Source organism: Xiphophorus couchianus, chromosome 6, assembly GCF_001444195.1.
Source record: "Xiphophorus couchianus chromosome 6, X_couchianus-1.0, whole genome shotgun sequence".
Classification (NCBI taxonomy): Eukaryota; Metazoa; Chordata; class Actinopteri; order Cyprinodontiformes; family Poeciliidae; genus Xiphophorus; species Xiphophorus couchianus.
Window position 1 is genome coordinate 5,699,743 of NC_040233.1, and position 27,669 is coordinate 5,727,411.

General features: G+C 40.4%; 1 protein-coding gene across 1 annotated transcript in view; it reads left to right on the forward strand.

Moving 5' to 3' along the window:
• Window positions 1-3,338: 3,338 nt before the first annotated feature.
• Window positions 3,339-27,669, forward strand: part of LOC114146943 (vertebrate ancient opsin-like) — a 100,422-nt gene continuing 76,091 nt past the window's right edge. Inside the window, exons 1-2 of the mRNA XM_028021405.1 lie at window positions 3,339-4,177; window positions 19,513-19,841. Of these exons, the coding sequence (XP_027877206.1) occupies window positions 3,805-4,177; window positions 19,513-19,841 (702 nt within the window). The 5' untranslated portion in view covers window positions 3,339-3,804. The remainder of the gene's footprint in view (window positions 4,178-19,512; window positions 19,842-27,669) is intronic.

Genomic DNA, 27,669 nt, shown 5'->3' on the forward strand with positions numbered 1-27,669 from the left:
AGAAAAACGAGGATGGTATTCACAGCAGCGCCCACGTCTCTTAACTCAACTCAATTAGGCCCGAATACGAGCAGGAAATGTCACCGTCCACTGCTGGTGGGTAATTACCTTCGTCCCAGTGTGACGAGGGGCCTGTTTGGTGGGGAAGACTCCGGATCATTCCACGATGGCGGCGATAAAGTTTCCCTCTCGAAATCTTGAACTTTTGTTTTGTATTCAAAGAGTAATAGAGGGCACATTATTATTACCATAATTGGGGGAAGTCGCTGTTTCACCGAAAGCCAACAGGGATTGGAAGTCAATTAGCAGTAAATTGTTGACATTTTGAACTTGTGCTCGACTCGTTTTAAAGCTAAGTGGGAGATCCCGGCACGTTGGTCTGCTCCTGATGCCGTATTCAGCCTTCTCGCTCCGTGAACCTTTTCACGTTCCGTCACGGTGTAGCCAAAAACGTCCCTTTTTTAATTTTGTGATTTTGTTTGAATTTGTGGAAAATTTTAATTAACACAGGACGGCTGCAAACTCTCGACACTAAATGAGCGTAGCCGGAGGAACGGCAGCTAGGCGGGGAATCTACAAGGGACAGAACAAACGCCAGTCATCACCAGGCGTCCCACAAAGCTGTTGTTGCAAAAAGTCAATTTCCCCGCTGTGTGGAAATTGACTTTCCACACATTACTGTCAGTTTGACCTAACTGTTACGGCTGCAGTGGGTCTCCTCCCTTTTTCCTTGTAGGGGTCTGGAGACAGGCCTCCTGCAGGTGTTATGTTTTGCCCAGATTGGTGCTCTGCTGCTTTAAAGCTGCCATGCATGCAGCAGAGAGGAGGCTTTTTCCCCTCTCCCTCCTCAGAACCCCATTTGGTTTGGTTTGTATCATAAGGTCGGAGTTTGTTAGGTTTGTTTTGCATTTGCTTATTTCTGGTGGGTTATGGGGGTTTTGCATGAATCTATTTTGGTTTCTCATTTCAGGTATTTCCCTTTTCAGGTTTTATTACTTTAGTACAATTTAATAAATTCAATTTTCATTTGATCAGAAAATCCTTGCGTGGTCTCTTTTAATGTTACCCCACCAAACAAGCCTGGTGGACGTGACATAACGTACCGGAGAGCGTCGTCTGTGTGAACAAAACACTTGTGGAATAGAAACAGAAACGCTGACCCCTCCGCCCGCTGAGGAATTTTAAAGTCCATATGGAGTCGGATCCAAAACGTTTGTCCATCCCTTCCCCGTTCGTCCTCTCTTTGGTTGCCTTTTCCTTCACAGAAAACAGACCTTATTAGAACGGTTGACGGCGTTCTGGGGATTGCTTGTGTACGCGTTGCTAAATGTGCTAATGGCAGTGAAGCAACTTACAGGAAATCTGTTTACCTGCCGTCGGCGGCGGCCATGCTAACTGGCCTGAGCTGTAGCGTTAGCAGAGAGCAAGGAGGAGGGTGTGAGCAGCGCCTACATGAACATGATTGACTACGTTAAACCCTCCCCCTGGCTCTGATTGGCTGTTTCTGATGAAGTGTTTTATTTCTGTAGTTGGCACTTGATTTGATAGAGAACTTGATTTGTTTTTCACAGATTATCTATCTCATACGTCACAGTGACAGTTTTAACCAATATGTAAAATAAACACATACATATGTATATATATTTTTTTTTTTAAAAAGCTACGTATTCCAGCTTTTCTGTTCCATACAACTTGTCAGAAGTGGGATCTCAGAAATGGGAATGATGTTGCGCTTCAGTCGAACATGTTCTGGCGGTGTATAAAAATTGCACCTGGTGATTGAGTTGTCAAAATTTTCCAGCCAAAAGACGCAACTAGAACGGCCCCGAAGTTTGACTTCTGATTCGGAGAGTCTGAGATCTCTCCTGAGGTCCATACCTTACATTGCTGCCGTACATATAAAACATACAGCGAGAGTCCGAGGTATAAAATATGCAGTAGTATTTCTGGCAGCTCGTGTTTCATTAAGCAATTGACACACACACACACACACACACACAACGCTGTACAGACTCTATATGAAAACAGGTTATTCTCATGTTCAAAGGGGGGGCACAAAAATATGTGTAAACCTGTCTCAGATGAGAAACGTTTTTGTTCTTTTGGTCTTCTTGCAAAACTAGACGAAAGTCTCACAACGGAATCCGTTTTGGGGAAAGAAACCAAAACGGTGTCGGAGGAGGGCCTGATCGCGTATGCTTGGGATTTTTATTCGTAGAAAACTAAATTTTTCTTAGATTTTTTTTTTCCTTTGCCAAAATGTAAGTTTAAGTCTTAGTCTTCTGGACTTCTCTTCGTACTTTTCACAATGCCATTTTAAAGTGCATCAAATGTAGCTAATTGCTAAAAGTAAACTTTGTGTACACTGCCTCGTTTTTAGGCTAAAGTAACTATAGACGCGTTTAAGTCGCTTTTTGCTAAAGGTTGTGTTGATTTAACACAAAAAAGCAAAACACGCTGAGGCCTCTGAGTCTAATATGACAAAGTGTTTACAAGTTTACGGGGTATGAATGCAGGAATCAATGTATGTTTGAAAGATATTCAAGACTCTGCCGGAATAACAAATATTTCTGAACGATAAATTGCCCCAGAATTTTCGCGATAAACGATAATGTAGTTGTTTTGAGATCATTTTCAAGTAATGTCATGGTTATGGCATAATAATTCAAGAAGACATTCTCACAGATCAATAAGCTGTAATTTCTGACAAACATTTAACAATCGAAGCCAGAAGACATTTTAAATATCTGAAGTAAATAAAACAGAAGCTACAAATAAAACCAATTACAGTATATATATATATATATATATATATATATATAAGTCTGTGGACAAAATTGTCCTTCAGAAAAGGGCCAGTTGAGACCAGTGCACCAGACTGGAGACTTTTATCATCCAGTTTTTGGTAGAGAGAGACGAGTAAAACGATGAATTATGCAAATGGATATTATTAAGTTCGTTTTAATTTAGCACGCGATTAATTGATTTGTCGCTTGTTGCGACAGGTTAGAGTAGCTACTCTATAATGCAAAGTCATCTGTACTGTGGTACTGACGAGGCTGGGACCGTGTTCAGCACCCTGGACAGCGCCAGGAGAAAGAGGAGCAGCTCCTGAAACTTTTAAGGCGGACTCGGTTAATCGAGGCCTCGGCACATCAGCTGTCTGCACAGAATCCTCCCTGAAGCGCTGGATGGTCCCGCAGCTGGATTTCCAAGCGGCTCTTTCGTTAATTTGTTTTGGGGTTTTTTTTTTATTTTTTTATTTCCGTTTCCCGCCCAACCGGTCCAGTCCTCCCCCCACCCCCGCCCCTCCACTCCGGGAACGTCAGCTGCCGCAGAGCGGGGCGGCGGTGATTTAAATACGGTCCGAGAAGGGAAGGCGACTGGATGAGATACGGCTGCGTCTCTGGGAAGGATGAGAGTTAAGAGACTGCCACACGGTGGAGCAGAGCTTAACTAAACTTTTCTCCTGCAACATTTTTACAACACCTCTCCAGATCCCCTCCTCCACTCCCCCTCTCCCATTTCTCCTCCCGTCCCCACGAACCGACCAAAAAGAAAAAGAAAAAAGTTTGAAATTTCCCACCTGAACAGCTTATGATCTGAAATCTGCAGGTTTCTCCAACTTGATTTTGACTCGTTTTAAAATTTTATTATTATTCTTTTGTAAAGGAAAGCGAGTGGGTTCATCTCTTTCTCCACAAAAACAAACTTAAAAAAAAAAAAAAAAAAATCAGAAATGTCGTCGCCTCATTAGTCGCCGCGGCCGCCCGGTGTGTTTCCGCCGCAGTGACACGCACCGCCATGCTCGCGTCCAATGCGAGCCTCGGCGGCTGCGCGGAGTTCAACAGCGCCCTGTGCGCCGGAGCCGGGGAAGGGCAGCCGGGGGGCGGTTCGCTCCGGACCACCCTCAGCCCGACGGGGCACCTGGTCGTGGCCGTGTGCCTCGGCTTCATCGGAGCGTTCGGACTCCTCAGCAACCTGCTGGTGCTGGTCCTGTTCTGCCGCTACAAGATGCTGCGCTCCCCCATCAACCTGCTGCTGATCAACATCTCCGTCAGCGACCTGCTGGTGTGCGTGCTCGGGACTCCGTTCAGCTTTGCGGCCAGCACGCAGGGACGCTGGCTCATCGGAGCGGAGGGATGCGTGTGGTACGGCTTCGCCAACTCCCTCTGCGGTGAGTGCAATGAGCAATATCGGAGAGAAACAAAGAGAAAACAAATCATAATGTACGGGGTTTGTTTTGGTTATGTTTTGTAGCCTTCTTTTTTTTTTTTTTTTTTTTACCGGGTTTATGTCACTTGGATTGAAAATCTCATTTTCCAAGAGAGAGAACCTGAGGAACATTTACCTACAAATGACAAAACCACACGTATCAAAACCGAATAATGTTTGTTTCGCGTCTTTGTGTTTTGTTGTAAATCCACCTTTCGTGTCGCGTTGTTTCCGGTTTAGATGTGATTTGTTTGGGCACTCCGGGCAAAACGTCTTCGCAACGATACCGACTTGTGGTCGTAAACTGTTAAAACGATTAGAAGAAACACTTTCAGCTCGGGAAACTTCCGGGCGGGGGAAGAGACCAAATTGGATGATTTCATTTTTTAAAAAAAAATATTATTATTACCGAGTTCAGGTGGCACGTTCAGGCGTCGATTTGATCGCATACGAAGCTGAAAACATGCTTAATTAAAAAGAAAAAAAAAAAAAAAAAAAGTTATGGTTGCATATCCAGCGCTGATTATCTTCTCTTAATAAAAATAACATTAGGTGCATAAGCGGTAAATTTCTGCAGTTGGAGGCTTAACGGGTGCATGAATACTGTCATCTGTAGCAGGGAATACTTCATAAAAAAATCTAACTGGTTAGGTGGAGTTTAAGAAAAACATAATGGTTATTATTATTATTAGGAAACATGAACTATTGGGACGCGTCGCTGGTGTGTAAAGTGTTGCCTGGTCTGGCTCCGCCCCCACTGACTAATTTCATTAAACAGAACCAGAAGCTGTCCAGCAGGATCTGTAAAAGAAACAACTTTACAATTTACGGGAAGTTCTCTAAATCCTTACAATTCTGCTTGGTGATTAAACTTGTGATGACCTGGACATCAGTGTGTTAAAATACGTCTTGAACTTTTTCAGTCGTTATTTTACAACTTAGAAAATCCTGCTATTTATTTATATATCATTTTAGCCCTCTTTTCATCAACCTCCCAGAATTGAAACTCTTTGGCAAAAAATCTCCAACGTTTCCGTGATGAAGCTTTAGGACTATGGTGCTTCCGTTGAAAACCGGGTTTATGTCAAAGCCTGAAACGGTTCCAGTTCAGATCCTAAAGCGAAAGATTCCAGTCAGGCCCAAATCAACCTCAAACTAATTTAGTTCCCTTTAATAAAAACTACTCATATTTTCACATTTAGACTCAGTGACAGACTTGATCCTAATCTAATCCAGCAGAGTCGTTTTAACGGGTCCGTTTAGGGATGCTGTGTGAAATGTTGGGCAGCTGAATGCATTAAATCGCTGCAGCCACTGAGATTGTAGAAATCTGTCGCCGCGCCTCTTCTGCGGATGCGGCCGATGGACAGACTGTCGACTCGTTTCCAGTCACCAGTGCGTTCAGAGACGTCGTCAGGAAAACAGGTTGTTTGGCTACTTAGTCTGACGATGCCTGGTGTGCTGCTGGCTCTGGCGATGACCTGTTAACAGGTCCTCCGGTTGAATAAAGGTCCACTGAGGGCATTCTGAAGCTTGTAAAAATGACATCAGTCTACCTCATAACTCAGGTGTGCTGAATGATGGTGAAACTCGGATTGTGGGCTGTTTACCAAAAACTATGTCAAGATGGAGAAGAGAAACGTCAAAGAGCTTCGTTGGGTTGCGCTGTAGATCAGAGATGCTGTCGGAGCTTAAGAGGAATCGGTGATCGGGTCCACATCAGGTAAATGGGGGTCAAACACCATGTTTGTGTGCGAGATGCTAAGCTACGTCATGGTAAAACAGACGGATGCTAAAGCACAGCAAAAGAAAAAAGTATGACCACCCTGACAGACGTTGGGGTTCAAAGGCCACTACTACAATCTGCCACACCAACAACAAACCCACTGACTTTGTAAATACTGATTCAGGGGCGTCTCCAGAAAGTTTTCAAAGGGTTGGCCAGATGATGATGATAAACAATCATTTATGGTGATTAAACATCATAAATGAGTATATAAATTGAAGTTTTCTCTTGCCTCATTTATAGATAAACCTTTTTCCATCTACATGTATATTATTTTATTTAAAATTTAGGTCGCATTGTAAATGACCTACAATATTACATTCATGTATATATAAACATTTTTATAAAAAAAATTAAAAAAATCATTTATGGTTATATTTGTATTTAGCAGTTACAGTGCAGTAGCTTGTGAACAAATAATACTTTATTAACCCCTGTGGGATTAATAAAGTATATTCTAGTCTAGTCTATAAATCCATGTTTTTTTAAATAGCTACGTGTAAACCAACCAAGATGTTGTTTTTTTTTAATAATACACCAAAAACTTTTCCTGCTTTTCTATGTTTAAACATTTTTCTCCAGCTCCCGTAAAGTTTTATCTTCTGTGACCTGAGCTACTTCCGCTCATTTCTGGCAATCACAATAAAATTTTTTTTAAAAACCCCCAAAGTTGATCGTAACATGATTTATTTATAACACGATGTTATTTATTCCTGCATTTTTTTTCCTCAATTTTTTTTTCTCCAGCTCAAAATAAACCTTCCAAAGCAAGATCTGTTGTTTTTTTTTGAGTTAATTATATATGTGCTGCTGCTAATTTTTAAAAAACGTAACTTGCTATTATTTTTCACTTCTTCACTTAAAGGTTTTAAGCACTTCTTCTTTCTTGTTTTTTTTTTTCTTATGATTTCTTTAAAAGATTTCCACTGAGACGACCTTGGAAGAGCAGGCGGTCTGTGATATTGATTTTTAAGCTCTGTTTTATCCTCTCTCTCTCTCTGACATTAGTACATTATAAGATTCTCAAAGTCTTTTTTCCCCCCCTCTTGCTGCTCTTCAGTGGATGTTTGACAGGTTGTACACAAGTCTGGAAGGCTTTAGGATAAAGCAGGGCAAGAAGGAGAAGATGAATTTTGTATCAACTTGATTCCCCTCTGCGTTCGGTTCTGTCTGCTCAACGGTTGCCCAGTTGTAAGGCAGATCAGGTGAAAAAACACCTGCGCAGGAATCGTTAATGAGCCCTAAAGCAACTTTTACGAGGCAAAAGTTCGATTGTAAGAGAACCTGAGATAATTTGATCACCAGGAGTTTGTAGCTGAATGGCGCCCTGCGTGTGCGCCGTCTTTTTGTTCTCCAAAAAACAATCTAAAAATGATCGACAAAAGGAGTAAACATCTAGTTAGTCTCAAAGTTTTTCAAAGGAATCCCGCAGTCTGAATAATTATTTTTAGGTTTGATCAGGCGGCGTTTCAGAAAGGGACGCACCGATTGGCTTTTTTTCACTTCCGATACCGATATCTCAGGTTTAGAATCGTCCGATACCGATCCGAATTGACTAATAATGGTTTTTTTGGAAACACAGTCAAAAATATACTGAATTATAAACGTATCTCACACCTCTGAACTAGTGCAGCACACTTGCATACACCAACAGCGTCACAAGCTTGGTCAAACATGTGAAAACAACACGACTTTAATTTGTTCAGTCCGCATAATTAGGAGTAAAACAGACAATGTAAAGTAAATAAGTAAACTGAAACTGACAAAGACAAAAGGTCAAACGTGTAAAAAGTAAACTGCAATAAAATTTCTTTCAAATGGTTCTGAAAGTGGAATTAGGAGTTTCACATATAATGTAAAAGTAAATAATAAATCATGATGTCACTCAGAGCACAAAGCATAGAATTAGACTAAATAGATCTGCCCCCATGACTGACGTCAAAACCCAATCTAGAATTTCTTTTCAATATCGGTACTGATACAGATCGTATCGGATTGCTGCATCTCTAATTTGATCATCAATTACAGTTTAGATTGGTGGGAAAAAAATAAGAACACAAATAAACACATTTTAGCTAAACTCAGTGTACCTGAGTTTCACAGCCATATTAGTTTTTAGTTTTATTTATTTCAAATACCGTAAGAAAATGTATTTGATAACTACTTGTTTGAAAAGTAGGTAGCCAGACGTATAAACTTACTTAAACGGACAGGTAAGACTTGTTGATGCTCACAAAGTAACAAAAAGCTGTAAGAGCATCAAAAGTCATGTCTTTACTCTTTCATAAATACAGAACAATGTTAGAAACAAATAGAAAATCAATGTAGCAGAAGTGGCAGTGATAGGCAAATGTTAACTAATGAAACATATTCCTTACAGTAAAGTTAGTAAAATATTGCAAGTTAGACTGAAATAATTTTCTTTGGAGAATCTGAGGTGACTTTCAATATTCAATATTTCTCTGGTCTTGTTTTCAGCAGTTGTGCTCACGTTCTTCTGAAATCCTGACGTTCATTGACCAAAAATGAAAACATGTATATCTTTTTTTTCTTTTTCTTCTTTACAAGTTTGAGAAATATTTTTTTGGTCAAATATTTTTGAGTTCCTGAAGCCTCAGCCTCTGTTGGTAACGTGAGAGCGGCTGAAGGTCGGTGCTTTTCAGAGCGCCTATTCTCCCAAACGTCAAACACTCAGACTAACTAAACATCAGAACTTCTAAATCTTTTCTAATTTTAGATGTTTGTTTAACTAGTGGGAAAGAGATTCATCTTGCAAGTGTGTTGGAACCGTTTGAAATATTTCACATGTTACAGTCACAAACTTGATCGATTTTGCAAGCATCTGACATAGCAAACCAGTGGATGAACACAAAGATAATTTATCTTTGTCTGCTCAACACTAACTTAAGCGCCCAACATTTTCTCAGCTGTAAATCATAGATTTAAAATATTAAAAGGATCTTGCACATTTTTTGTAAAGAAAGGCCTAGAACAGGGGTCGGCAACCAATGGCTCCGGAGCCACGTGTGGCTCTTTCATCCTTCTGTTGTGGCTCCCAGTGACTTTTGGAAATAGAATATTTTATTAAAATTAAATCATTAAAAAATTATAAATTAAAATAAATTCCTAAATCTGAAGATTATGGTAAACTTGTAACATTAAAACAAAAAGTTTTGAACATTTTTAGCACCAGAAACATACGTCATGTCCGCCGATGTGCGACAGGCATTCCTGTCTGGCAGACCGCATTTTTTTAGCGCACTGATTTATTGACGTTTTGATCCTTGCCTGGAAGATACAGCATGAATAAATCCAATAAAAGGAAACATTGTGAAGATGGCAGAACATTTAATGCTACGTGGACAGATCATTTTGCTTTCACCGCTGATGAAACTGGTTCACCAGGCTGGTTAATATGTGGCGAAAGACTGGCAAACAACAAGAAGTCAAATGTTGAAAGACATTTCGAGAACAAACACTCTGTCTTTGCTAAAAAATATCCCGAGGGAGAGGAGAGAAAAAAGGCCGTTTCAGAGCTGATGCGAAAGGCTGAAGTGTACGGAGCCCCCTAGGGGACATGGGGGATTTTTTTCTTTTGCGTTCCCTCGCAAAACCTTTTGCGTTCCCTCGCAATACTCTACTGGTCAGTTATGCAGCATAATTGAACACTGCAAGCCTTTCTTACGGTGGGCGCCGTACTTTATGCTTTAATATAAGGTTATGTGAGGTTTTTCCATGAATGTTAGTATCTTTTTGTGAAATATCTGAAATTTTATATCTTTCTTTAGGATAGAAAGGCGCCACAAACCTACGATATAAACAGAAACCTTCCGTAAGTAGGAAAGAAATAAAAATACATCCAAACTATTTGGACTATTTCTGAGTTATTATCGCCGGTAATAAATCATCTGACAGTTTTGATTGTGTCTCTGTTGTGTTCTAGTCTGAATGGTTTAAAGAGCTGCTTTCAGTGCCGCTCCATCTTAGCCTTAACAGACATAAACATGCAGGAAAAAGAAATCGATTTTCAATCAGTGTTTTGCACCAAACAGTTAATAATAATAAACAAGTTTTCACTGAGGCTCTGTAAGAGCCATATAAATGAAATAAGTAATTATTGATATGACAGGAGCAGGAGGCTTTGACACTTAGGTGTGTCGACGTGGGCGTGACGTCACCAGGTATGAATGGGAAGGATACTGGCTTTGTGTGTTTTAGGAAGCGGTGAGCGGGGCGGTCAGTCCTTGCAAAGTTTGGAGCCTGATCATCAAAATGGAATAAATTGATAATTGTGACAGAACAAAGAAAAGGTTTGGAGCTGATTGATACACGGACAGATGAGATTCCCCGAGTTAACCCAGAGTTAATCCCTTTACCATCATTAGTTTGTTGTGTTTTTAATAATGAAAACTTGTTAATAATAAAAACTGTTTGGTGCAAAACACTGATTGAAAATCGATTTTTTTCCTTTGTACATGCCCAATTTCATGGGTCAATTTTGGTCAGTCAATTTGAAAACAGCAGTCTACGGGAGTGTGTTTCGATTCTTGAAGGCATGTTTGAGGAATCCTTAAATCTCCCGTTCAAAATGTGCTAAATGTTAGAAATGAAAATTTCTCGACCTTTGACAGGGCGTACTTGTACTATTATGCCGTTGCCTTTATATTACTTGAAAATGAGCTTAAAATGAAAATGCTATTTATCGCGATAACCTCTGGGACAATTTATCGACTAGCAAAAGTTATCGTGACAGCTGTAGCTGAATGTTGAAGGTGAACTTTTCCCCGACATGGACTCTGATGGAGCGCAGCAGGCAGAGCTCTTAATCTGGACGTTTGCTCAACGATGACGTTTCATTTTGATCATCGTCCTTCAACGCTAGATTTGGTTTTTCTTTCACTTCATAATTCTATGCCAACAAGTATTTGTCTCGCATGGAATTGCAATAAAAGTTTTGATTTGTCAAAATGTTTAAATTGTCATAGTTTCGTAACAAATTCGAACCTGACCGTGCATTTTGTAAAGGATATCAAAATATTCATTCGGTATGAACTTAAACCCTGATATTTTAAATTCTTTTTTAATTCCTGCCACTTTCACTTTTCCAACAAGAAGTTGTGAATTTTAACACTTTTCGTGAGTCGTGTCACAGTGAAAGAAAGCCCAGTCGTCCGATTACTCGTTCATTCATTTGGCGCTAAGACACAATAAACATCGTCTCAAGGCACTTTATGAAAAAGTCATTTCGATTCAATTGCACGTCAATTCCAGTTGATCCTGGTTACCAGACAACATTAAGCTCAATTAAATATTCAAAGTAGTTTAAAAAGTTTCCATCTAAGGAAGCCCGGCGGGTCAGTTAAAACACGAGCTCTGACTATGTCCACAGTCTGTAACTGAAGGAGGGCCGACATCCACAAGGAGCCAATTTCTTGAAATCTGCTCACTGGAACTTTTAAAATTTTTAACAAACTGAAACCTTTCCGAAACACAGACGGAACGCCGAGCATGTGAAAGACGGCGAGAGCTGCCAGACATGGTTAGAGCCGACATTGGTTAGGGGCGAGTAATTCCTCAATGGGCTCATGAAACAGGAGCAAAGGGGAGAAATGAAGGAGGATCTGAGAAAGGAAAGAAGAAGAAGAAAAACTGATTGTTTGGATGAATGATGCTGTAACAAAGCGACTGTGTCCATCTTCACTGAAAATCGACGACGCTTCCTCCAGTGATCAATGCTCCTCCGTCGTGAGAGACGTCGCGAGGCGCCAGGACGGTGCGTTCATGCGCCCTCGTTCAAATAGATTTCTGCTCTTCCTCCTGCTTGTGAGATCCTCCTCTCTGGCAACTGACATTTTGCAACGAAATTCACCTTTTCCTCCTTTGCAATAATCCCCGCTTTGTAACTTTTTTTTTTTTCTTTTTTACTCCTTCACCTCTTGTCAGCTCCTGTTTGGTATTCTCCTTCTGCCTGTCTGGCTGAGCTAATATTTTCTCCCTCAGTTCTGAGGAGGAATGGCTCCGAATTCCCATTTCTGTCTCTGCGAGCGTGTTCCTGCATGCAGCCGGCCGCCTTCTGCCACAAGTGGACTCTGCAAGCCACCAGTGAATTAACCTTGCACCACTGAGCCAATGTGCAGCATACTGAATCAGTGCATACATACACACACACACACACACACACACGCAGGCGAGAAGAGAAATGGCTCAAAACAAGAGAGGAAGTGATTATAGATGTACATGGTGTTGGCAGAAGCAGCACCTGACCTAAGTGAAGTTAATTTGTTGTGGCGGTGCGGAGCACAAAGAAGCAAAAGCAGAACAGCAGCGCGCTGGCAGAGCAGCCAGAATGACGAGCTGGGCAACGGGAAATGAAATATGTTTTTGAAAAAAAAAATGGAGAGGAAAGTAGAGATGCGAATCTTTCAGAAATCGGCTTTGATTCTGATTTTTAGTGTGTTAGTGATTTTCACTATTTGATTCAGAAGTGATTTTTGAGAAACAATTTTTGATTCAGAAAATGTTTGATTTCGAAACAGTTTTTAATCCGGAAAGGATTTTTGATTTGGATCATCAGAAATTATCTTTAAGTCAGAAACAATCTTGGAGTCAGAAACAATCATTGAGTCAGAAACTAGTTTTTCTATTTAGACTTGCTAGAGATTCTGTTTAAATGACGTGTCTGACAAGAGAAAGTCAGTGTAAACAAATACATTTGTTTAAAACTCTTCCATAAGGTTCCATGATGCATCAAATTCCATCAGCTTACCAGTATACTGAAACAAAAATAGGTTTGAGTGTCAAATTCTGCGTCTTAAATCCCCAGTGTTAGGTTAGCTTAGCTGCCTGGCTTTTTCTTAAGTTAAAAATAGTAATTATTCAAAATTCATACAGTTGGAGAGACGGCCTTCTACAGTGTCAGAGTGGAAGCGTAATGCAGCATACACTCAAATCGGAGCGGCAGTGACGTAGAACATAGGGATGTTTTGAATCGATTCAGAATTCCCAGGACGAGGAATTTCACTTTTCTATAGAATAAACTTTTTTTCTGCACCTGTAACATAAAGTGTTAAGAGTGATGATAATGCTGAATTTGTGTGCCAAGCAATTCCAAATGTTCAAATGCTTTCAGATTGATGGATGTACCTGTGATGACTCAGGAAAAGAGGCTGGCGTGAGACTTCCAGAACAATCCCATCTTTCCTCAGTCTTGTGTTTTCCCATCGAACCGTCTTTGGATCGATCAACACTTCTAAGTGGCTGACATGAAGACGCACAGGCACGGCGACTGGGGCAGTTCTAGAAAGAGTCAGCTGTTTTGATTTTATTATCACGCCGTGAAACAATAAGACGTCCTACAAATCAACTGCTGCGTCCCATTTAGTCAGTGTGTTGCCTATCACAACCATATTGCATTCCCTCGGATAAAAGTGTTTTTGTCTCCCACATAGCCTGCTGCGTAACCAGACACATGATGAAATCCTGGAGAGTGAAAGTACTCTACGTAACCAGCTGAGAGAAAAGTGTTTTAGAAACTGAGGAGTTCCCATTAGCAACAGTATGAAGCCTGGGAGCAGAAAGTCTCAATTTGAAGTTTATTTTTGCATTCACTCAAAGTTGACACTTATGGACTGCAGGGATGAGTGTGATTGTTACGATCACTTCATTCTAGTCCGTCTGCGGTTGTCGTTTGGCAATGGCAGTGGAAGAAGTGAACAAAGTCAGTCTGTGTTGGCCGCACTCCCAAATATCACGCAGTTAAACTCGGAGCTAGAGGAAGGTTTAATCTAGGGCTGCAACTAACGATTATTTAAGTAATCGATTTTTCTGACGATTAGTTGATTATTCATATAAAAAAACGATCACATTTTAGACTTTTCACTCAACAACTGAAGTCCTTTTTTATACAATATTTGAAATACAGTGAAAGACGCAAGTAAATATTAACTTCCATTTGTAAATGGAAACATTACATATTATCATTCCTTTAGTAAACGCTTGGTCATTGGTAGCAAAGGACGCTGAGGAAGCTCAGCCGTTTCTGCTTGACTTTGCATCACTACACTGAAGGGCTAAAGTGTTTATTTTATTTTGTACTAACCAACTAATTGGCTAGCAAAAGGTGGTGTATAATTTTTTAATATATATTTTACTGAATTTAAACCAGGATGAAGCTAAAAACTATGCGACTGGAAGAGTTGTGGTTAGAACATGTTTACAGTCAAAATAGTTTTAAATCTTAAACACAAAATGACTATTTTGTATAGTTTTGGATTAATTACAGCTTTGACTGTTCTGTTAGAAAATGTTTATTTTGTTTTGAGTGTTTACTCCAGGTAACGATTAAGCGATTACTAAATTAGTTCATGATGATGTGAATAATCGATTCTTCATGATTAATCCGATCAATTGTTTCAGGTATATTTAAGACGTTTTATAGCTGGCAAAAATGTGGTGGCCCTACTCCCTACGCAGATGGTTGTTTTGCGGCCCAGGCAATTTCTGGAACGCTTTTCTTAGCGTAGCTTCTTTTACGATTGATATGGCGCATTACAAACATCACGGCTAAATGTTAGCAATTAAGGGAAAATCATAAACAATTGTTTAAACTTTCGACAGAGCCTTGAGGAAGCAATCATTTCTCAACATCCGAGAGTCCAGACCCTCTGAACGAAGCGAAGCGTAGAACGAGAGGCTGGTTTTTATAGGGCTAAAACTTCCAATCTGATATCGTTATTCATCAGTCAGACTAAAGGGAACACATTTAAAAACTTTCATATTTTCCCAAAAGTTACAGAAGATTTTTCTAACATCGAGGGCCACCAGACTATTCTCCAAAGAAATGTTTTATAACACAACAGCGCTTCCACCCTCCTAAACACTCAAGTGATTTTTGCGTCCGCAGTACTCTTGTAATTAGCAATGACGCTCGGCTGTTAACACTCCCGCTAAGTCTCCGGTTTGAGGATGACACCAGCTTGTCCGTGCGCTGCGAGCAGACAGTTCTGCCGTTGTCTTATTTCACACCTGACTGAGTGCGGAGAGGAAGCGGCGGAGGACGAGCTGGAGAAGCTAAGCGCAGAGCCGGGCGTCTTTCGTCAAAAACATACTACGTCTCAAACAGTTTTCAAGCTGCTCGCAACGAGTCACGGCAGATCAAACAGACGCTTGTTTCTGACGCTGTGTTGACTCTTTGCTTCCACGGAAACTGAACTAATAGGAGCCATGAGGAATAGAGGAAAAGACGACACGAGTTTAATACAAGAGAGCAAACAGACCAGCGCAACTGTGCCGCTGCCATGTTGGTCGTTTTTTTTCCCACTATGCAATAAAAATATTCAAGTTCCCTTTTTTTCCCCACAATTGTCTCATCTATAACACAAATGTCAATCAATCAAATTTTATTTGTATAGCACATTTCAGCAGCAAGGCATTTCAAAGTGCTTTACATCATTACAAACACAGAAACACAATGCAACATAGAATCAATAATCAAAACACAGCATTAAGTCAAGTTCCATCAATAAATTTGTAATTGATTACATTTCAAATACAATCCTAAACAGGTGGGTTTTTAGTCTAGATTCAAAGGAAGTCAGTGTTTCAGCCGTTTTACAGTTTTCTGGAAGTTTGTTCCACATTTGTGGTGCATAGAAGCTGAAAGCTGCTTCTCCTCGTTTGGTTCTGGGGATGCAGAGCAGAACCAGAACCGGAGGACCTGAGAGGTTCTGGAGGGTTGATACAACAACAGCAGATCTTTAATGTATTGTGGTGCTGAGCCGTTCAGTGATTTATAAACTAACAACAGTATTTTAAAGTCTATTCTTTGAGCTACAGGGAGCCAGTGGAGGGACTTTAAAACTGGTGTTATGTGCTCTATCTTCCTGGTTTTAGTGAGAACGACCAACATAAAGCATTGTAATAGTTGGTGGAAGGAAAACAATACATAAATTTAAGTTAAATAAAGGAACTAGTACATTTTCATTAGTATTGGGGAATGATTGACACAAAAGAGCTGAAACATTTTGCTGAAAAGTTACTTGTAAGTTAGTTTTGTCTTGTTTCAAGTGTACTAACCTACTTGCGTTAGAAAGTAGACCAAAACTACTTTGTATGATTTTGTACTTTTGCAGTCAGATTTTTCAAACTCTGAGAGGTTTGGTGTGCATAATCCCTCGTCACTGCCGTACGCCTAAATAAAATCTATTGCTAGAAAGTCCGGTTCCTTTGGGGAGGTGTGAACGCGCCGTCGAATTCTGACACGGACCAAAACGGCGAACACCGGTCCGCCTATAAGCTCAGTTTGGTTGACGTCAACTCTGTTACGGCTTGAATGCACATGTGAATAAAAGCTGACCAGAAACCACTCTTAAATCAGGAAGCAAACTACAACGCTGGGCATTCTGGGTAAATACAACCAAAACAAACAGCGGAGTCTAATGCGAGTCTGTCAGGACTCTGGGTTTTTGGGTTGGTTTTGCTTTCCATTTTGTTTTGCTTCATGTTTTAGTTCACTTTAGTTTAGCCCTTCATGGTTCTTTTGTTATTATTATTTGAGGTATTTAGTCTAATTAGAATTGTCTTATTGCTTTCCTTATTTTCAGTCCTTTATAGTGTTTCTAGTTAGGTTTTATTCTTTAGTTACCTTAGCATGCTTTCACGACTATAGTTTAATTCTATTTTATCCTTCTAGTTATTTCTTATTTCAACCTCCCTGCAGTGTTTCTAGTAATGTTTATTTCTTAATTTCATCATCCTAGGTTCAGTTATTCTTCCATGTCCTAGTCTATATTTCTTTAGTAATTCTAGTTAGGTTATTTCTTATGTCCTTCTAGCTCCCCCCATAGTGTTACTAGTTCTTGTTTTGTCTCTTTAGGTTCCGTCTTTCTTTAGTAATTCTAGTTAGGTTATTTCTTTGTTTAGATCTTCTAGTTTCTCTAGCTCTATGTTCCTTAGTTCTTATTGTTGTTAGATCAGCCTTGTTTCTATTTAGGTTAAATTATGATTTCCCTCATATCTTTCTCTCCTAGTTCATCAGGTTTTCTTTACTCTTAGTGTCTTTTGTATTAGTAGTATTTTTCAGTTCCCTGTTTCCTCCCTTTTGTGTTCCCAGCAGATCTCCTTAGTTTCCCTGTGCCACCTTCTCCCTGCCCCTCAGCTCCTGTGCCAATTACTCACACCTGCAATCACTCCTCTCATCTAACTAGGCCATTGTTCCATTTACTCCCTCCCAGTATTTAAGCTCCTCTGTCCCAGTCACAACTTGCCAGTCTGTCTCGTCACTACCCATGTTTCCCTTCCTGGATTACTTGTTCCCTCGTGTTTCCAGTTTGTTTTGTTCTTGGATTTTTTATTTTTTGTTGGTTGATTTTCTTCATTAAAACATCCACTTATTTCTACGTATACTGCCTGCTGCGTTTGGGTCCACCGCCACACCTTGCCAACGACGAAGGCAAAAAAGAAATCCTACAACCGCTAAAATTTGATGCAGAAGGAAGTTGCGCTAAGGATGAGTTTTTTTATGAATTTATTTATTTTTGTTGCTTCTGTCAGTGATTCTCGGTGCAGCGCCACCACAGGTGAGGAGGTGAATAGGCTTTTCAGTTAGTTTGGATTGTTTGACAGTGCAGTGTGAAAGGGAACCACACCATGTGGAAATTTAGCAAAGGTTGTGAATGTGATCAAACCGAAGTTACTGGACTATCAAGCGTGAAAACACCCTAAACTTGAGGCCTTAATGTGACAAAATATGGAAAACTTCTGCAAGGTGTTATGTGATCAGATGGCAGATTGTTACCACTTTGACTGGTGAGCTAAAATTTGTTTCCATCTCATTGTAATGGCTCTCACTTCCTGTTATTTTCCTCTTCCCCCTTTTGTGCTGAGTGGCCAGCAGACTGTTTTCGTACAGGTGCTCCCACTTTAAGTCTCCTTCGCTGCCATTGAAAAGCAATGGGCTTTACTGACAGCCCCGTGGATCATTATAGCTTCAAAACAAATAGCAGGCAGGATGAAAAGGCCAAAGGACTGGAGTAAACACTGAGCTCAACGCCCTCGCTCTTCAGTGTCAGAACCACAATGCAATAGAGACGCGGGGAGAGCCAGAAAAGGCACAATGAAGATGTTGACTGAGCGATCAAAAGAAGACATTAAAGACTTTATAACGTGTCGTTTTTGACGAGCTCCTACAAGAGACAGCTGAGGTTTTTGCCATTGTTTGATTTACAACAACTGGGATCCGGTGCAGACAGCAGAAAGTGAACGAAAAATGCCGGCCTGTTAGAAACAGTTGAACCGTTCCGCACACCCAATTTAAAAGAAACATCATAAATCCCGTGTTGGCAGCGTGTTTGTTTTTTTTAAATTATTATTATTTCAGAGAGAGCTGTGAAATCTTTTCAAGGCAGTGGGAGGATACACACTTGGACATGCAGTGCGATTCAGTCTCCAGTTTCTGATCCAATTGAACAGACAGAAGAACAAAAACATGTCTGCCGTACTTTCTGCCGGGCCCATGTGTTTTGTTTTCCGTTACTCGCCGTTTGTCTGAAGTTAATCCACACCATCTTCACTGCAAAAACACAAAGTCTTACCAAATATTTTTAGTCTAGTTTCTGGTGAAAATATCTAATTACACTAGAAATAAGACAAAACTAACTTACATTTCATCACAATGTAGGCAATTATTTTAAGTCAACAATTCCTTATTGTTGATGAAAAAGTGCTAGTTCCATTAGCAGAGTATTTAACTTAGAGTAAAGCATTTATCCCTTGTGTGGAACTAGTAATCTTACATCAATATTAAGGAATTATTGACTTAAAACAAGCTCCTATATCTTACAGAAAAGTTACTTGTGAATTTGTTTCATCTGGTTTCAACTCTGGGTGTTTTCACATCTGACAATCTGGTGGGGTCTGGTTAGATTTGGGACCAAAATTGCGTTTCACACAAACGACCCAAGCCCTTTGAAAAACCTGTTCACCTCCTCGCCTGTGGTGGCGCTGTAACCAAAAACTACTGAAGGAAACATTGAAACCTCAGAAGGAGATACTGAGTAGTACTTCCTTCTTAACAAAATGTAAACAAAAATGAAGTAGTCTCAGATTTTAGCGGTTGGAGGATTTCTCTTTTGTCATTGGTAAAAAAAAAAAAACGCAAGATATTTCTCGTGCTAGTATTAGGCACTATAAGCTATGATCCAATCCAACGTTTGTTTTAGTTGTATTTACCCAGAATGCTCTGTGCTGTAGTTCGCTTCAGTGCACTTCTTTTTTGGGGGAGTGGGGGGAGGGGATTGTCTCAGAGTTCGATTGCACATTCACACCTCCCCAAACGAATCAAACTTTCTAGGCAAATGAAGTAGAGTTTGATTAAAGTGGACTGAATAGGGCTAGCGTGAATACACCCTAAGATATTTGCAGTAGAAACTTAACAAAAATACTTGGATTTTATTGTTTTGGTGATGGTGAGACTACATTTTAAAATAACTATGTAACCTTTCTGTGTCCTATAGGCATCGTGTCCCTGATCTCCTTGGCTGTCCTCTCCTATGAGCGCTACAGCACCATGATAACCCCGACCGAGGCCGACTCCTCTAACTACCGCAAGACCTCCCTGGGCATCCTTTTGTCCTGGGTCTACTCTCTCTTATGGACCCTTCCACCGCTCTTTGGCTGGAGCCACTACGGTCCAGAGGGCCCCGGAACCACCTGCTCAGTCGACTGGACAGCAAAGACGGCGAATAACATGTCTTACATCATCTGCCTGTTTGTGTTCTGCCTCATCGGACCTTTCCTGGTGATCGTCTACTGCTACGGGAAACTGTTGTACGCCATCAAACAGGTGAGTCACACAGGACAGCCGATGGGTACCTTTCTTAATTATATGGACGTTTTAATTGCCCAGTTTGACATTTTGGAAAATACATTTGCTCAACAAACAGGATTTCTCCCAGTGTATTATAAACCCCCAGGCCTTACTTGCCACCCTACCAGGCTAGGTGTTTATTTTGAACAGGGTTTTTTATAGACCAGCGACAGTAAAGACAGTGACAGTTAAATGCGTCAACTAACTTATAGTCTAACCTACAGTTGATGTATTGAACTGGGCCAATTGTGCCATCCCTGCACCTACCCATTGGCCTCACCTGCTATTAATTATAATGCCTGCTTTACATTTACAATTTTTTGTAACTTTTAACACTTTTAGCTGAAAAGCACGGTTAGCTGCTGTTGGATTGCCCTAGAATCTCTACCACCAGGCTTGATAAAGCATGTTCTCTGGGGGAGAAAAAAAACTCTTGTTTTTTTAATAAAACATTTTGCCAATAGACAAAGTGGTTTCCAGCCATATCAAAATTGGTTTATATTGCAAAACTGCAAAGGAAACCCTTTTTTTCCCGTATTACACAAGTCATGTGATCAACAACCAGATGTTGCCACTGGTGCAAACCATGAAGAAGAAGACAACATCAGAAAGTAGTTGGAGGATGATGGCGTGATAATGACTCATCGGGTAAACAAACTTATTCAGGGCGTGCCGTGGTGGCGTAGTGGTTAGCGCGACCCATATTTGGAGGCCTTGAGTCCTCGACGCGGCCGTCGCGGGTTCGACTCCCGGACCTGACGATATTTGCCGCATGTCTTCCCCCCTCTGCTTCCCCGTTTCCTGTCAGCCTATTGTTATATAAGGGACACTAGAGCCCACAAAAAGACCCCCTGGAGGGGTAAAAAAAAAACCAACTTATTCACAAGTTATTTTTATTGTGTTTCTTATTAGCAGAATATTAACAAAGTTTTGCACACATTTGTATATAAAAATCTAGATGGGGTGTCTGTCCCAATCAATAAGAGCAGATCTATTCAGTCACTGACTGAACAAATGAAAGTTACTTTTTACATGTTTGACCAAGCTTGTGAAGCTGTTGGTGTGTTTTGAGTGAGCTCTTCTGGTGCAGGGTTATCAAGTAAATTTGTTATTCAAAAAATTAGGTCAAATCAGCTCTGTTTTTCTCTTTCCAAACCTCAGATATCTGTACCAGTTCATCCCTGGTAGTAAATGCTTGATTTGTCCAGCAAAAGGACAGTGCAAATGACATCCTACATAAAGAGACATTAAGTTTTTATTCCTATTAAGTCAGCCGACCGCCGCCTCCATGAAGGTTTCACAGCTAAACATAAATGCTGGAACAGATGTTAACTTTTATGATGAGAAAACGTTTTCATATAGAACGCAAAGCTAATGGCAGTAATAGTGCAGATAATGCACAATCGGAGCAGAATAAGAGAAAGTAGTAGTGAGTGAGGTCAAGTGGTCAGTGTGTCCTCAAGCAGCCTAAGCCTATGCAAACATAACTACAGTTGTGTTAGCTACTCAAACTAAAAGCTTTACTCAAAAGAAAAGTTAAACGCTTATTTTATGCGAGTAACGGTAAAAAGGATATACTGTATATATTCTTTCTATACTTTGACATATATTTCAGACTTTCCAAACAGTACAGGATGTGTGTTCTGGTTTGTTACGTTAAAAAGACATACTAGCTGTTCCTCTGTTGTTATGCGCTAAATGAAGCTATCCCGCTTGGTGAAAAAAAAGACAGCTGAAATCACCATGTTCTGTTTGAGCTGTATTGTGAGGAAGCACATTACTTCATGAACTCTCACGTTGAGGTGACAGTCAAGTTATTGTCCTTAATCTCCGATATCTTCTCTTCTTGTTCCCAAATGTATTCTAACAAATAAATCCATGCTAGCTCTCACTTGAAGCCACAGCCCATCAACTAAATCCCAGAGTTGGCCGACGACGCAGCTTGTGCAGCAGATTTAGTCAGGTTTGTCTGAAAGAGTAATGGAATTTTTAGAACTTTGATTTAAATGGAAAGTCACAGTCACACCATTTGGTTCACACATTTATTGGAATCCCTTTAAAGGAAAAAGAAGATTAATATGGTTGGAAGTCGAGCAGTCTGTTTGATTCAGCTGATGATTGTTCCCTAGCATGATTCAATCATTGCGTTGCCTCTATTCTGTCCTGCCTCGTGTTGCTGTTGCCTGAATCAGTTGGGGAAGTATATAAAGGTCACTGGTACCAATTGTTACCGAAGCGTAAAGGTACATCAGGTAAGTGTGGCTAATGTCATTTTGACATAAACGTTCGAATTCTGGCAACATTTATAGAGATGTTGGTTTAATTAACCAGATGAAATCTAAATACTGCAAGTCTTGTTGTATGTGTGAGAAAAGTCGCCCCCCCCAAAGTTCTAGTTTATAAAACAAAGAAGAGCTTAAATCGTCCAGTTTCAGTCGCCAACTTCTTGATGCATATCTGGTCGAAAGACGCCGATTAAACCTGACGACAAAGTTCTGTTATGTTACAGGTTGCTTCAGTGAAGGAGCCAATGATTCAGCCAGGGGTTTTCACAGTGTCTACAAAAGGCCAAAGAAAGTCATAAATTCAATTTTGAAACATCCACCCTGCCTGAGCAGTGCTTTAAATTCCATTTATTTCGGTCTTGAACTCCTTTCATTCATTTGTTTTCCCTTCAACAATATTTTCATGGAAGACATCTTTAAAAATAAATGTCTGGCTTACTTCTTCAAAAACTATTGGGCAATCTTCGGCTTCAGTATAGACTAAGGTTTGTACTGTAGTAGTCATAAGCTTGACTTGACTGTCAAACGATTGAAAAAACTTTTTGGGAAACCTGTTCCCCTCCTCGTCTGTGGTGGCGCTGCAACAAGAACCATTTCACACAAAAACCTCAGTAAAAGACTTTTACCCAAACTCCTTCTTCACAAAATGTGACAAAATGGAGTGCGACATATTTTAGTGGGTGTAGGATTTCTCTCCCTTTTTTTTCCTTTTGGTAAAAGACCACAAAGTGTTTCAGCCGCTAGCGCTAGACTCATTGTTTGTTTTGGCTGTATTTACCCAGAATCCATTGTGCTAAAGTTCACTTCTTGCTTTTGGAGCGTTCTCCAGTCTGCTTGGCATTCACATATAAATTCGAACTGCACCAGAGTTCACTTCAACCAAACCAAGACCTACGTTTTTAGGCGGACCAGAGTTCGATTGTGCTGTCACACCTCGGACCTTCAAACGAACCAGAGTTCAATAAAATGGAATAAACAGGGCAGAGCGTGAACCGCAGCAGAGTGACATCTTGAAGTCACAGAATCTCTATGACAACCATTACACTGTTCATGTACAAATCTCTCCCAAAACTTTATTCTGTTACATGCTACGTATGTAAAGGTGGATTTGAAGAAGAAAAAAAAAAACAGGACTTTAACTGAAACTGCATACTTTGGTCTGATGAGAGTAAAATTGAGCTCGGTGAAGGATGAGTGATGCTGAGGGTTTGTTTCTGTTCTGAAGACTCTTGTAAAGCACCAGAACATTTCACACTAGGAACATTTGTTTGTCTCCACCAGAAACCTTCAAATTAATCATCATTAAATCATTAAAACAACATCAAAGAAACCAGTCTGAGAAAACAAAGTCAAACTTCTTCCATAGAAACTAGGGACTGATTTAGAGAGATCTTTTAAGAGGAATAGTCAAAGGTTTATCTCTGCGTGCTCCAACATTGTGGATCAAGTGCTGTGTACTGGAAAAGCCGGGTTACTTAACGGTTTGTGATTTTGTTAGAAGCAATTATTTCTTATCATGGAATTTGTTTTACTCTGAATAAATATATCCTGATTAAAGTTTGTTTTTAAAAAAAACAAACAAAAAAAAAAAACATCTTGAGTGTAAGGTTATGCCACTGGAATAAATGATTAACTTATTAATAATGCTGCTAAAAGAGCCAGCACTGTATTTATCGCTTCCCGATTCGGAGACGCCACCGTTTGAAATCCTCAGAGGGATTCTCAGACACATGATGAATATTTGACCTGATGCGTCGCATAAATATTCAGCAGCAGTCGCCTCGCTCTGAGTAGCGGATCAGACCATGTTTTCCCAGATTTGCACCTTTTCCCCCCTCGGCTACAAACTGTAGCACGAGTTAAACCAGTGTTTGGGTTTCCGCGCTGACTCACTCACACACACACACACACACACACACACACACACACACACACACACACACGTCCCGACGGCGGGTTGAGGAGCAGTTTCATTCATTGCAACAGCTCGCTCCGGCTGCGTGATCATCACGTTTCCCCAGACAAACGGTGAGAAGTGAGTCTGTGGTAGATTCATGGGAATGATGTTCTCTTTTGGTTCAGATGATCAGTGCTGCCTGGTGTCAAGATATAAGGCAAGGAGATAAATTAAATTTACAGAGCCTGATGACATGGAAGATTAAAACAAATAAACAAAAAAAATGTGTGAACAAACATGACTTTTGATGAACTCTTCCTCACGAAATGAGTCGTTCCCATGAGACATGAAGTCGTGGGCACAAGTTATTATGGTGCATTCACACCAAATGCATTATGCATGTCAAAAACTTGTCCAACGCTTTGAGTTTGACGTGTGCGCACTTTGAATGCAGACACTTGACATTTCACTCTACACCACATGTGTCAAACTCGAGGCCCATGGGCCAAATCTGGCCCTTCGTAGCTTTTTATGTGACCCTCTAGCTTCTAGTGATGTGTCGGTCGCGAACGATCCGGCTCTAAGAGCCGGCTCTTTGAAGTGAACGATTGGAACCGGCTCCACAATGGGAGCCGTTTTAGGATCCTATTTGGGAGCCGGGTTTTTTTCTACAGTATATCGCTGTCTCTCCGCCTCCCTGTTGTTGTGCTTGTGCTCTGCAAGTGCCAGAGCCGATAGTTTTTCCCCACATCGTTTTTTTTTGTCATGCGGTGCCTCGCTGTCTCTCCTCCCCCTTCTCCCTCTCCTTGCGCGTTTTGCTCTTCTGCCAGTGCTAGAGCGGAGGGTTTTTTTCCCTCGGTCGGTCCACTGCCCTCATGTCAAGCGTGTGCTCCACATCTGACCAATCACACATAGTTTCAATTAATAATGTGGCGGGAAAACACTGGAAAAAAAGTTTATCTCCACTTTTTTTGTGGAAACGGCAGGCAGTTGGCCAAGCTGTATAGCGTTCGTCGGCAGGTGTTTATGTACAGACACTCACTCAGCGGTCAAGAAGCACAGAAAGAAGGGGAGTCAGTGTGAGAACTGAATAGGTGAAAATAAATGAGTGGCAGAAAACGGAGCAAGATTTGGACTCATTTTAATGCTACATCAAGCTCCAGGGCAGAGTGCAGACTGTGCAAAGTCAGCATTTCCTATCGTGCAGGCTCGACAAACAACCTGCACATGTGGACATCACACGCATCGGTATTGCTATAGCATTGTTATGCGGCATTTTTACTCATCATAAGTGCTTAACAATGTCAATAATGAAACAAAATATTATAAAATTAGGTTTAAGCTATTAATTAATTAATAATGTCAAAAATATATATGGGGAGCCGAAAGAGCCGGCTCTCCACAGTAAGAAGAGCCATTAGAGCCGCATCTCGAAAAGGAGCCGAAAATCCCATCACTACTAGCTTCTATACTAAACACTAAGTGTGCTTAAATATTATGTTATCAATCAAATCAATGCAGTTTTTTTCTGTTTATTGCCAAATTATATCAATCAGTCCCTCCAGTTTCTTGGGAATTATTGTGGAAATTCACATAAAATCAACAAATACCTGCACCTTTTTGCACTAATACATAACAGGGAGTTTATTGCAGATTTTTCTCAAAAATGGTCAAAAACTTTCTTTCTTGTACTGAACAGCTAATTCAGTACAAACATAATATCCCATTGTCATGAGATATTATGTTGTGCCCACAAAGTCTTGGGCAAGAGCTCAATCTTTCCCACGAGATATTAAGTTAGTCTGGCTGGACTCATTTGGTGGCAACACAGATAGGAAATTGTACCTAGTGTAAACGTGAGACAGATTCCTTAGAGCTCCTGAGTAACAGCCCTCTGGTTGTCCTTCCATCGGCAACATCTGTCACCAACATAGCTTCTTTCTTTAGCAGTTGGGTGGATTTGAAGGGCAAAACTTATTGTTCAGGTTGCAGGTCAACCTTGAAGAAAAAACACTGCCTTACTGACAACAATCTGGTCGTCTTTTTTCTGCAACGGTTGGCCAGGTGTAGGGATGTAAATCAAGTGATTCCCAATCCCACCATTGATGTTTCTGGAGAATGTGGGACTGAGTGGTACCACATGTACTCTGTGGTTTGTGGTGATTCTGAACCGGCCCATTTTTACAACTATTTAATTATTGGACAACAGACATTACAAACATGTCTTCACTGCAGGTAGCCACTGCAGTGAAGACATTTATAAAAGGGGATTCATCACAATACTCGACAGGAAATCACACCTAACAGGACGGTTTCTCCAGGACTCATCCCAAAGGAGAAGACCCAAAAATATTTAATTTGGAAGACAAAAAAAAAATCTCAGAAGACTAAATAAGCGACCATTTTGAGGCAGGAGAAGTTTAAGTGATTGGGACAGAAAATATGTGTAATGATGTTTTCATTCACGACCAGAGAAAATAAAATGTATGGGATAAAAGGGCAAAAGGATTTTACAGTGTTCCTGTTTGCAGGTTTCCCTCCGGGCGCTCCGGCTTCCTGTTACAGTCTAAAATCATGACTGTTTGGTTAATTCAAGCACAACCGCAAGCCGAGCAGAGATTACGTTAAAAACATAACATTCAGTCCGCTACGATATTAGGTTTTCAGGCCTGATATTTATTTTACGATTAATAATAGGTTCTCTCCTGAACACCGAGGTGGTTGATTATCTAATTTAAACTCGGTCTGCGTTTCGCCTTTTTTTTTTTTTGTCTGTTTTTTTAGTTCAATAAAATAGAACCGAAACGCACAGAATTGCGCAACACCTTGTTAAGACAATAGTTATTGAGATCATTATTTCTAATGGGTCATTAATTTGAACACGTTTTGTTAATTTAAAAAAAAAACTTTAATAACGTTACAAATGTTTTGGATCTCGGTGAATATATTGATAAGTGCGTCAGAAGGGGACGTGCTGGTTTCAGATCTACGTATTGAGCTCCTTTGTATTAAGTCGTGGCCACAAATTAAAATTTCAAGCCCACGAATCAATTCAATTCGTGAGCTTGAAATTTTAAGTCGTGGGCACAAGTTATTCTGTCGATGAAATTGGCATGACATATTATGTCATGCCCACAAAGTCTTGGGCAAGAGTTAAATCATTCCCACAAAATATTCATTCATGGCCATGAGTAAGTCATTCCCACGAATTAAGTCATGGCCACGAGTTAAGTCACTTCTACAAGATTTTAAAATAATTTCCACGAATTGAGCAACTCGTTCTCACAAGTTAAGTCGTAGCCACAAGTTATTAAATCGTTGCCACGTTATTGTTTTTATTTTCTTCCTTGACAGGCTACGTAGACATTAATCAGTTGGGAACAATTTTTCTTTCACTTTGCTTTTCTTCGCATGTCATCTCAGGACTTAGGATTTTGCCTTTCTAAGCGCACCCTATTTCTACGATTTTGCTTCCCTTTTTTCCATCCTTTACTCATCTACAGTAACAGCATCAGCTTCTATGTCTTGCATTTCTTGCATTTTGTTCCTTTTTCGCGTAGGCTCACGTGAACGATCTTTGCTTGCACCTCTTTTGAATTGCTCGCAATGCAGCTCCCTGGTC